This window comes from Panthera uncia, assembly GCF_023721935.1.
Source record: "Panthera uncia isolate 11264 chromosome A1 unlocalized genomic scaffold, Puncia_PCG_1.0 HiC_scaffold_17, whole genome shotgun sequence".
Lineage (NCBI taxonomy): Eukaryota > Metazoa > Chordata > Mammalia > Carnivora > Felidae > Panthera > Panthera uncia.
In genome coordinates this window covers 141528421-141539963 of record NW_026057577.1, presented here as the reverse complement: position 1 = coordinate 141539963, position 11543 = coordinate 141528421, and the positions used below count along the sequence as shown (strand labels likewise).

At 40.2% G+C, this 11543-nt stretch overlaps 1 protein-coding gene across 1 annotated transcript in view; it reads right to left on the bottom strand.

Moving 5' to 3' along the window:
• The window catches only part of DNAH5 (dynein axonemal heavy chain 5), a 240303-nt gene that overhangs the window by 106362 nt on the left and 122398 nt on the right, over positions 1 to 11543 (bottom strand). The window contains exons 44-47 of the mRNA XM_049648271.1: positions 9374 to 9550; positions 8763 to 8964; positions 7081 to 7223; positions 6213 to 6347 (exon numbers count right to left, since the gene is read on the bottom strand). Coding sequence (XP_049504228.1) covers positions 6213 to 6347; positions 7081 to 7223; positions 8763 to 8964; positions 9374 to 9550 — 657 coding nt within the window. The remainder of the gene's footprint in view (positions 1 to 6212; positions 6348 to 7080; positions 7224 to 8762; positions 8965 to 9373; positions 9551 to 11543) is intronic.

Below are 11543 nucleotides of genomic sequence, written 5' to 3'. Positions count from 1 at the left end.
GGGGCGCCTGGGTGGCGCAGTCGGTTAAGCGTCCGACTTCAGCCAGGTCACGATCTCACGGTCCTTGAGTTCGAGCCCCGCGTCAGGCTCTGGGCTGATGGCTCGGAGCCTGGAGCCTGTTTCCGATTCTGTGTCTCCCTCTCTCTCTGCCCCTCCCCCGTTCATGCTATGTCTCTCTCTGTCCCAAAAATAAATTAAAAAACGAAAAAAAAAAATAAATAAAATAAAATAAAATAAAATAAATAAAGGGGCAGTGTCACCCTGTAAAATACTCCACCGGTTCTCCAGGAGTGATTTACAAGGAGTGCCATGATGTTCCCACGTACATCTCCAGTCTCACCTCTAAAGACCCCTTAGTCTCTTTGTTCTGGGCCCTCACCATCGTAATTCATTCGTATTCAGTTAACAATAAAACACATACCACACAGTGATGCTCAGTTCACAGGCTAGTGTTCGTTAAGGGGTCCTTATTTACATATTCCTAGAGTAGCCATTTCTGAGCCAAAAAAATCCCTCAGCATTAGCATCAGCTAAACACAATTTGTCAAAAATTGATTTAGATGAATGATCTTCCATAAATGTCACTTCTCTCGACACAGCTATTGATAAAAAAAAAAAAAATTGAGATCTCTAGCAAGAACTTGGACTAAGGGCAGTTTATGCTGTTGTCTGAGAACAAACAAAAACTTTACTCTGAAATCAGAGGACGCTAGTGAGCATGATATCATCTTAAGCACTCTATGGAATCTTAGAAAGATTCTGTTCTTGTTGTCTGCCTATCTCACACATGGCATGTGAGGGCTAGCCCAAGTTGTGACAACAGCATTTTAAGAAATAAAAACCAGAAGGCTAGAAATCCAGACAGACTTGGGAATGCAGGTGAAGAAAGCTGCCCGTGTCCATGCTAAGCTAGGAGCCCTACAACTAGGGGTAATTCAATTTTTTGAATTAATTCTTAATAGTTCAGCCTCTATAATTCCTAAAATATATAATATTAATATGACATAAGTATGGAATTTCCTTAAGTAAAGTCAGCTTTTTCATTACATTGATTTCTGTAATCTTCTGAAGAAATTACTTCCTTCCTCCTCTGGTCTCCACAACACTTGTAGATTACACCATAAGTAGCACTTATCATATCAGTTATACTTGATTGTATACATGTCTATTTCCCCAACCAGATAGAGGGCGGAACACTGCCTTGGAAGAGATATTGGCAGGGTAATGTACAGTTGAGAAGGTTGTGCACTGCCCAATTCTTGGGTTTATCATTCACACAATTGTCTCTGTAATAGGACATAGCACAAATCTGCATAACCTGCATAGTCACAAGTGGAAGTGTATATAAAGATATTTAAATTACAGATACATGTGTATGTGTGTATATACACAACACAGTATTATCCATAAATGATATATGTCAAAGTACAGGGTGAGCTTAATGCATTATAAAGATGAAAGATATTTTATTATCACTTACAGGTAACTCTATATATCAGCATTTAAGTCATTTTCATATATATTACATCCAATTGAATTGAAATATAAAATATGCTTGGGGCGCCTGAGTGGCTCAGTCGGTTGAGCATCTGACTTCAACTCAAGTCATGATCTCACGGCTTGTGAGTTCAAGCCCTGCATTGGGCTCTGTGCTGACATCTCAGAGCCTGGAGCCTGCTTCAGATTCTCTGTCTCCCTCTCTCTTTCTGCCCCCCCCTCCCCCACTCATGCTCTGTCTCTCTCTCTCTCTCTCTCTCTCTCTCTCTCTCTCTCAAAAATAAATAAACATTTAAAAAATTTTAAATATGCTTAATTTTAGGCCTACATATCTGCTGTTTAGCTAAAAGATTAAAATGGACAGCTTATGTTCTTATTAAGACATCTATTGAGGGGTGTCTGGGTGGGTCGGTTGGTTAAGCATCTGACTTCGGCTCAGGTCATGATCTCACGGTTTGTGAGTTCGAGCCCCATATTGCGTTCCGTGCTCATAGCTCAGAGCCTGGATCCTGCTTCAGATTCTTTGTCTCCTTCTCTCTCTGCCTCTCCCCTGCTTGTGCTCTCTCTCTCAAAAATAAATAAACATTAAAAAAAAATTTTTTTAAAGACATCTAATGCTTGAATAAGATCTTCCCCTTTTACTATAAATCACCAAAAGCAAATGAAAAATCTTACATTAGTAAAGTGTAAAATGCTCAATAGCATATTATAAAGAAAAGTAAAATATCTAAAACAATGTGAAAATACAATAAAAAGGTAAGTAGAAGCTAAAAATAAAACAAGATCACTAAGTGATAAGTCAGTCATTTGAATATTAATGTGGATAAAGAAAAGCCAATTGGAAGGAGGCATACGGGTGAACTGGAAAAGCACAGAACATATGGGGACCTGGTTTCTCACCAGTTTCTGCAATCGGCTAACTGTGTGAACACAGACAAGTACATCAGTCTCCCTCGAACTGAGTACATTCATAGTAACAGTAAAACCTGACATTTTTAGAGACCTTCACCGTGGAAAAATACTTTCACATATTATCTCTTATGATTCTACTCCAGAAACTCATCTTAAAACTATGCTCTGAAGAATCAGAAGGATTTTCCGCAACCATAGGGGCCTCTGCAGGAAGCAAGGATGAAGTCAGGAAGGGTTTCAGGAGTCCAGCTCCAATTCCACCAGAGCAAATCTATGGTCACCTGTTTCATAGCTTAGTCTTCTGCATATGATTTCATTTGGAAAAGTGGTTCTGAGTCTTTAAAAAAAAATGTGGAATTTCTTTCTCGGCTCTATGAGTCTCATTTTTTAAAAAGAAAACCTAGTGCCATACAACTATTTAAAAGACAATTATATTCAAAACATTTTAAGATTATTTTTAGAAAAGATCAACTTTTTCAGAAATTCTCTAAAGAAACTTTCTTAACTTCCTGTGTTGTTTAACTTTTTAAAGGTATGTGTAGATTACCTCTAAAACAGAAAGGAAACACTTAAAATAATATTTGTTGGGGAAAAAATTGAGATCTCTCTCTTAAAAGACTCACTGAATTGCCTTCGCCAAAAAGATCAGGGCATCGTACAACTTTTGCCCAAACTACACACTTTCGATAGTTACAGGGATGCCATTACTTATTAATCCAAGCCAATGGAAGTAAACTAGACTGTTCTAGATGAAGACGGACATATAGTCAAACACTGACAAAAGCTGTGCATGTGACACCTTGGGGAAAATAAAAGAAACCATAAATGAAGATAACCTGTCAAGCAACAGATGTGTGGCCTCGACTGGACCGTGTGCTATCGTGGTAACACAGGAGGGACGCACAGTATCTATTTTCTCGTCTACAATTTCAGTTGCGTTTGGATCCAGGTAAGCAGAAGATACCCAGAAAGATGCTCATCTCCCTCAAAACTCGCTTTAGCATGAACGGTGGAAAATTACAGTGAGAAAGTTAATTATAGCAGGTTAGGTAATTGAAACTTTCTAAAATTAATGAGTCTAGCTTAGTAGAAAGCTTGGATACTCAGCAGTCAACAGGCACTGAGCAGACTACATGATCCTATGATGCTTCTGAGCAGGAAAAGAAACAGTGAACTATCGATGACAGCTTGACATCGGGGTCGGAGGGAATTGGGCTAACGTAGCTGGGAATCAGCTAATGGGACCTGAAAGAACACACATGTTTGTGTTCTAAAAGCCTGCCTATTATTGTCCTAATTATTACATTCCAATGTGGTGCAACTTCTAGAAATCTATTACATCGTTTATGAATTTTGATATCAACAAACAGGCTGCTTTCTAGATAACATATGCCTTTTTTCCAGGGAATTAATAAATGTCTCGTGATAAAGCCTACAGATCTTTATCACCCTGAAGGAGTAAATAACACCAAGAGTTACTAGTAAAAATACAGTGACAGGGTCTTGTTACATACTAAATGATTTGGCTGGCCTTTGTCCCTGGTTCCTAGGAGGGAGCCTTTAAACACCTGCAATTCCCCGAGTAATAAGAATCTGTTGTTCATGGTGGGTCCCCTCAGTCTACTCTTGCCGGAAAGGCCAACTGTGTGATTTGAGGGTTGGTGATTTGGACCACGTGACATCAGTGGATATTTTGGGAGGGGAGGGGGCTTGGAGACTGAGTTCAATCACATGGCCAATGATTCCATCAGTCACGCCTACGTCATGAAGCCCGACAGAGCTCTGGACAGCGTCGTTCAGGTGAGCTTACCAGTTGGGGACGCACTTGGATGTGCCTGGAAGACAACACATGCTGAGGACACGAGAAGGTTTCGGCCGGGACCCTCCCAACCATTGCCTCAATGCATCTCTTCTTGTGGCTGATCCTGATTCATATCTTTTATAATGAAACTGTAATCATTAGCACAGCACTTTCCTAAATTCTGAGAGTCATTCTGGTGAATTACGGAGAGAGAGTCATAGGAACCGCTGAACTTTGAGCCAGGTGTTCAGAAAGGCTGGTGGCCTGGAAACTGAGGCAGGTGGCTGATACCCAAAGTGAGGGAAGGTCTGGGGGGGACTGAGCCCTTTGCCTGTAAAGCCTCAGTAACTCCAGGTAGTTACTGTCAGAATTACATTACAGCCCTAAAGATTTACTCCAGTCTCAAGAAATGTGAATTGATAATTACCCAACATAATAGGGGGAAAGAATCACACTTTCATTTAATGTTTGAAAACCTGCATCCGCAAAGAAGTTATAGTTAAAGCCTTTAAGGGGATGCTCTCCTAAAGTAAAACTAACAAAAGTTCTTCAAATGTGAGACAATACCAAGGGAATGTGCATAATGTCAGTAACAAAGGAATATGTATAACATTAGCATCTTGCCAGCCTAGGGTAATTTAACGTGCTATTCCCCAAACACGAAAATAACACAGCTCAGTCTTTGCAGTTTCAGGCTGACCTTCCATGCAGACATTCCTTCCCATCACAACACGGTAAATGGTATTCATCTGACAGAGGGCTAGCAGGTATTGGAAATTCCATCTCTAACAGGAGCAGAAAACAGTTGACAGACTTATTTAGAAACTTAATCAATGGTCTTAGTTTATTGGCACTCTCCAGTCACCAATTACATGAAGGGATAAAAGGTCAGGATGTAGCCAGGCTGTCAACAATTTTCATTGCTCTTTGATATTTTAATTCCAACAACCACAGCACAACAAAGTTAATCAAGACCAAAGTTCTTCGGGTTGGAATTCTAAAAATTCCCCTTCCATCTTCAAGTTATGAAATGTATCCTTTTTATTTATGTATTAATGTTCTAACAGATATGAGGGATGATTTGAAAACAACCCAAGCATGAGTTGACACATAGGATTCTCTCCCCAGTTTCCACAGGGTCTTAAACAACTTAGGACCAGAGCAAAACCACCAGGCCACCACTGGGATCCCAGTCATTCTTGGCAGTGTTGTTCACAGAAGCAAAGCAAATTTGAGGGATTTTTTTTTTCTATTACTCCTCAATAATACAGTAGGGTAAAATCTTGAATGTGCTAACTCTACGATTTATTCCTGCAATTGATAATGGGAGCCGTGGTGTAATGTTAAGTCAGGATACAACAAAATAAATCAGCAATGTCGGGACTGGAGATCAGACGAGGAACGAAAGCAAGACTGGAAGAGAATTAGACTTGCACCAGTCGGAGATCTTTCCACACTAATACCCCGGTGTGGACCCTGAGAATGTGAATTATGGAGAGGTAGGCAGGGAGAATGAAGAGAAAGAAGGAGATGTGAAAAGTATTTCCATAGCTACATTTTCAGACCTTGATTCAAGAGAGACCCATCAAAGATGACCGGTGTATCTAGCCTAGAGGCTAGAATAATAGTAACAATGACAGAAGAGCAGACACTAGGGAGAGGAAGCAGGTTTGGATGGAGGAATGAATGATATTCCTTTCAGTTTTGGGTTTTACATGTTCACAGGCTTTCTTTACATATTTTAAACAGTACTGAGGCGTTTAACTCCCTGTATAAGCTTTTTATTTCTCCACAATTTAAGATTATACAGTATAACTCAACTAGGGGGAGATTCTATTGCAGGTAAATAATACAGATAATGGAAGGCATATGTAGGGGACTTATCACGGCTGGGAAAAAGTGCAGATGAAGTCAATGGGCACAGGCTTCCCAGGGAAGAGAGTGGAGCCTCCAAACTTTATCACAAACTTGGTCTTAACGAGCAATACCAAAGAGCCAGTACCTGAAACATCAGTGGGGTGGTTGCAGAAGAAAAATTCAGACTCTTGGTTATGTGACTTTCAGAATCGTATTTTGACATAAATCCTTTGATAATGACTGTTTTGGCTGTTCCTTGCTCCCCAATTAACAGCACGGCCTAAAAGAGAAGTTGAGAAAGAAACCCAAGGAATGCAATAAAATGATTATGGGCTACATCGTGCTCCCCCTCTCCAAATTCACACGTCGAAGCCCTAATACCCAGGGCCTCAGAATGTGACTGTATTTGCAGAGAGGGCCTTTAAAGAGATGATGAGGTTAAAATGAGGCCATTAAGGTGGGCCCTGGTTCAATCTAACCAGCCTCTGTAGAAGAGGAGGAAGTCTGGATACACAGGTAACAGGAGGGATGAGCACAGATAAAGACCACAGAGAAAGCTGCGAGCCAAGGAGAGAGGCCAAGCTGCGAGCCAAGGAGAGAGGCCCCCGGGGAAACTAAACCCGCCAGCACCTTAACCTTGGACTCCAAGCCTCCAGAACTAGGAGGAAAGAAAGGTCTGTCATTTAAGCCACCCAGCCTGTGGTGATTTATTTGGGCAGCCCTGGCAAACTAACACAATTATCAGAAGAGAAGAATGTCTCTTTGGACAAACGAGTCAAAATTCACTGTCTCTCAACTAACATGTGAGAACAAATTACTTGCTCATGAATTGGAACCAGGCAACTCTACGGGTGTCAGTGGAGAATAATAAAAGTAGTATATCCATTTGGGTCATATTTTCATTTCCTCTAGACAGCAACCTAAAGCATTCTAAGATAAATGCAAGATGCCTTGTGTTTTCAAGGGACGTTTGAAAATGTGCTATTGTTAGCAATTAAGTTAAAGAGCCGTACCTTGCCCTGTTTAGCGATGGTTTTGATTAGGAAGTCGGTCCTCACGTTGTCGACATTTGGTACCAGGATGGAGCCGTATTCTGGAGTGACGTCAGGTGGATACACATACTCCTCGGTGCACGTGTTCCAGTGAAGCCACTGACCTGAGGTGCACACAGAACATTCACATATTCATACGCCTATTAATGATTTAATTCCTAACGGTCACGAGCAGATGTCCCGGACATCTCATAAAGCATCTTTCAAAATCTCCCCATAAAATAAAATGATTAGAATGGTAGCTGTACGTAGTATTTAAGTATGTGTTAGCCGAGTCAGAATTTCCCAAGGAACAATTCCAAAGTGGTAATATTAGGAAATATTAAGAAGTGTCTTGGAATTTTCTTTTTAAATATGTCAGTTTTCAATAATGTCTGAATAAAAATTAAGAATACAGTGATAAGGGACTGGGTGGCTCAGTCGGTTAAGCGTCAGACTCTAGGTTTCAGCTCAGGTCATGATCTCACAGTTCACGGGTTCGAGCCCTACATGGGGTTTGGTGCTGACGGCACAGAGCCTGCTCGGGATTCTCGCCCTCTCCTCTCTCTCTGTCCCTCCCACGCTCACTCTCATTCTCTCTCTCAAAAATAAATACACATTCAAAAAGAACACAGTTGGGATGCCTAGGTGGCTCGGTTGGTTAAGCGTCCGACTTCGGCTCAGGTCCTGATCTCACGGTCTGTGAGTTCCAGCCCCGCGTTGAGCTCTGTGCTGACAGCTCAGAGCCTGGAGCCCGCTTCAGATTCTGTCTCCCCTCTCTCTGCCCCTCCCCCACTCACGTTCAGTCTCTTTCTCTCTCTCAAAAATAAACAAACATTAAAAAAATTTTTAAATAAAAATAAAAAATAAAAAAGAATATAGTGATAGTAGTATGTACCTAAAACCACTTAAAATATCTAATCTCATAAGCTTTTCATTACGTATTTCCTTTAATTATAGAACCAAAAATAAAAGATACAGAAATATTGTGTATATATATATATATATGTTTTATATAGATGTACTTTATATATGCACATATAAATAAACTTAAGGTATATCTGGATAGATCTATAGACATAGATAAACACATTTAGTAAAAATATACTTCACACTTTGTAATCTTTATGTAAATTTCTGATTATATTATACAAATGACTGAAATAGATCTGATCTGGAGATTTTTCTTTTCTAATTTTTTTTTAATTTTTTCTTAACATTTATTTTTGAGACAGAGAGAGACAGAGCATGAACGGGGGAGGGTCAGAGAGAGGAGACACAGAATCTGAAACAGGCTCCAGGCTCTGAGCTGTCAGCACGGAGCCCAACGCAGGGCTCGAACTCACAGACTGCGAGATCATGACCTGAGCCGAAGTCGGACGCTCAACCGACTGAGCCATCCAGGAGCCCCTCTAATTTGTTTTTAATTCATTAAAAGTTTAGTAAATAATATACCTCACAAGGGGAAGATATGCATCTGGGACACAAATGAAATAAAGTTTTGAAAAAGAAACAATCAGGTTTCATCACACATAAAGATTTCCCTTTTAATTTCACAGCGTGTGTTTTAATTACCATTTAGAAAAATAAAGCTATGTAAACATTAAGCCAGTGGAAAAACCTGCTCCCGTGTGTTAGGTAGGAACGGAAGCAAGTGTCCTCACCACTGGACGAGACATGATAGTCAAACATGGTGTCATCGGTCCCCGCTAGAGGCGGCAAATCCAAGGTCAGCGCTTCCTGAGAACGCAGCCAGTGCTCCACCCGGCGTCGGCCCTCCAGTTCCAGCACGGCCCCGATGCTCCACATGAGGGAGAAGACATACAGTCTCCCCAGGTGCTCTGCGGTGACCTCCGCACCTTGCTCCTGGGCACGGAAGAAACTTTTTGTTTTAGTCACTCAATTCTCAAGCCTAAATTGTGCTTTGAGGTTTCAATAAAAATAATAAAAAATGTCAAAGGGACAATACCTTTCCCCAAGACAAGAACAAGGAAAAGATGAGTAAAACTGGAAACATACAGAATTTATCTCAATACCAAGTCAGCGCCCAAAATAAATCTGGATGTTTATTAGATGACTGTGAACTTGCCACTAAATTACAAACCCGTGACTTACTTGGGGAGAAAAGTAATGAGAAAAATAAAAACGATGCAGGGGGACGTTTGAAACATTCCCCCATCCATAGCTCTAAGAGAGCCAGTTTCAAATACTATACTCTCTGCACAACATGGCTCAGTTAATAAGAGAGAAATTTCTAGAAAGTTGAGCAATTTACCTTTGGAGGGATCAGCCCTTGAAGCATGTCAATGCTCTGCATGATCACAAAGGCCTCAGGTATCTCCATCTTGTGTTCTAAGTTCTGAATACTGAAGCGATACAGGTCGGGAAAAGACTTGATGTACAGCTGACGAAGAATTTCAGCTTCTTGGGGTGAGCGCTTCTTAAGGAAACCCTGTTAATTTACATATTAGTGCACTAATAAATGTATTAGCATGCCAGGAAAATGGCCGTTTTGGGACAAAAGTTTTTTAAATATCAATGGACTATAATAACAACATCTAATGATAATACTGCAGATGGGATGTGCCAGGCCTTGCTATACATTCTTTCATGCGTTAACTCATTTAATGCTCAAAATAATGCTATGAGGTAGGAGCTATTATTATCCTCCTTTTACAGATGAGAAAACCAAAGTCCAGGGGCCTCTGGGTGGCTCAGTCAGTTGAGCGTCCAACTTCGGCTCAGGTCACGATCTCACGGCTCGTGAGTTCGAACCCCGCGTTGAGCCTGCTTCGGGTTCTGTGTCTCCCTCTCTCTCTGCCCCTCCCCCACTTGTGCTCTGTCTCTCTCTGTCTCTCAAAAATGAATAAACATTTAAAAAATATTTAAAAAAAAAAAAAGAAAGAAAGAAAACTGAAGCCCAAAGAGTTTAAGTGATGTGCCCAGGATCCCACAGCCAGTGGGTAGCCAGGTCCAGAATTCAAACCCACATGTTCCGTTACCACCCTACACATATGCTCAGGTCTTGAAACCAAGATGGACAAAAAGTCTTCAGCTCTTGATTAAAATACACTAGAAGACAATGAGGAGGCATACATAAGAGAAATAATTCAGGAAAAGAAAAAGGACTAAAAGATGAACACAGCAAATCCATACCCACATTTTCTTAAGTGGGAAACAAAGATTTATCAAATTAGCTGTTTCCTTTTATTTCTTCTGATGTAACTAATAACCAGTGTGGCAAAATATCAAAGAATACTCAGGAAAATGGAGAATTGAGCCACTTGGAGAGCCCACTGTAGAAAAGCGCGTGTGATCCCTAACAAAATACCATGTAACACACAATATTCTCTGAAGCTGAGACAAGTTCCCTTGGCCTCAAGAGATCGGCTCATTCTTAGACACTGAACAGAAGCAATAAAATGTTGATTCCAAATTATTCATCAATTCATGAATTTACCAGGGTTCCACGGCAACAAAAACAGAACATAGCACTTTCAAGTTGATGGAAGCAGAAAGGTCATACACAAGGCCAAGAAATCAGCCTGGCTCCCAGGAGCTGACAGATTCCTATGAACAAAACTTCTCCACCTGCCTGCCTCTAATAACTCCCTAGAGCTGCCTGATACTGCTCTAAACACTTTCAGTCTGATTCTTTGCGAGTCTTGCTTCTTGCTAATCATTTGTGAGAAGAAACTGCATTATTGAAAAGCATTATAAAAAATTAGGTAAGTGCAGCATTAAGACCTCATTCAGCCTCAACATAGAACATAATAGAAGCTTATTTCATAAAAAGCAAAGTCTAAATATTCATTAGCTAGTGGTGTAAAAGTATTTTTTAAAAGCCTTCGTGGATGCGAAGTATTAGGGGAAAATCACACAAATACTTTTTTTCACTTGTAGCTTGCTGCTGTATCTGTGGTTGCCAAATCTGAAGCTACTTCAGTGCTTCTAAAAACAAAAACAAAAACAAAAACCAACTCCTGGACCTCTGTCCCCAGAGATTCTAATCTGGTAGGATTGGGGTATGACCCAATCACCTGTATTTTAAAGAACTGTCATTGATGACTATTTTTGCAAAGCCAGGGTTCAGAACCCTTGCTCTGTATTCTCCTTAATGGATGGATAATTTGATTGTGAAATCTGAAATCTTTAGAAGCATGTTTAGTGACACATCCAATTATACGTAAGCAACATTTTGCTATATAATCTCCCCCTTTTTCACATCTTGACACTTCACCAAACCTAAACCCTTGTGCAAGCCAGAGTTCTGTAAATCCTGAGATGATATTATTAAAAGCCAAGGCATATTGATACAGAAAGACAAGTACAAAAATTTAATGATGATGTAAAATAAACACCTACTTAATTTAAATTATGATTTTGTAAGTTTTCAGTCAAAATCATTTCTAAAAAATTAGGTAAATAAAATAATAAATTTAACT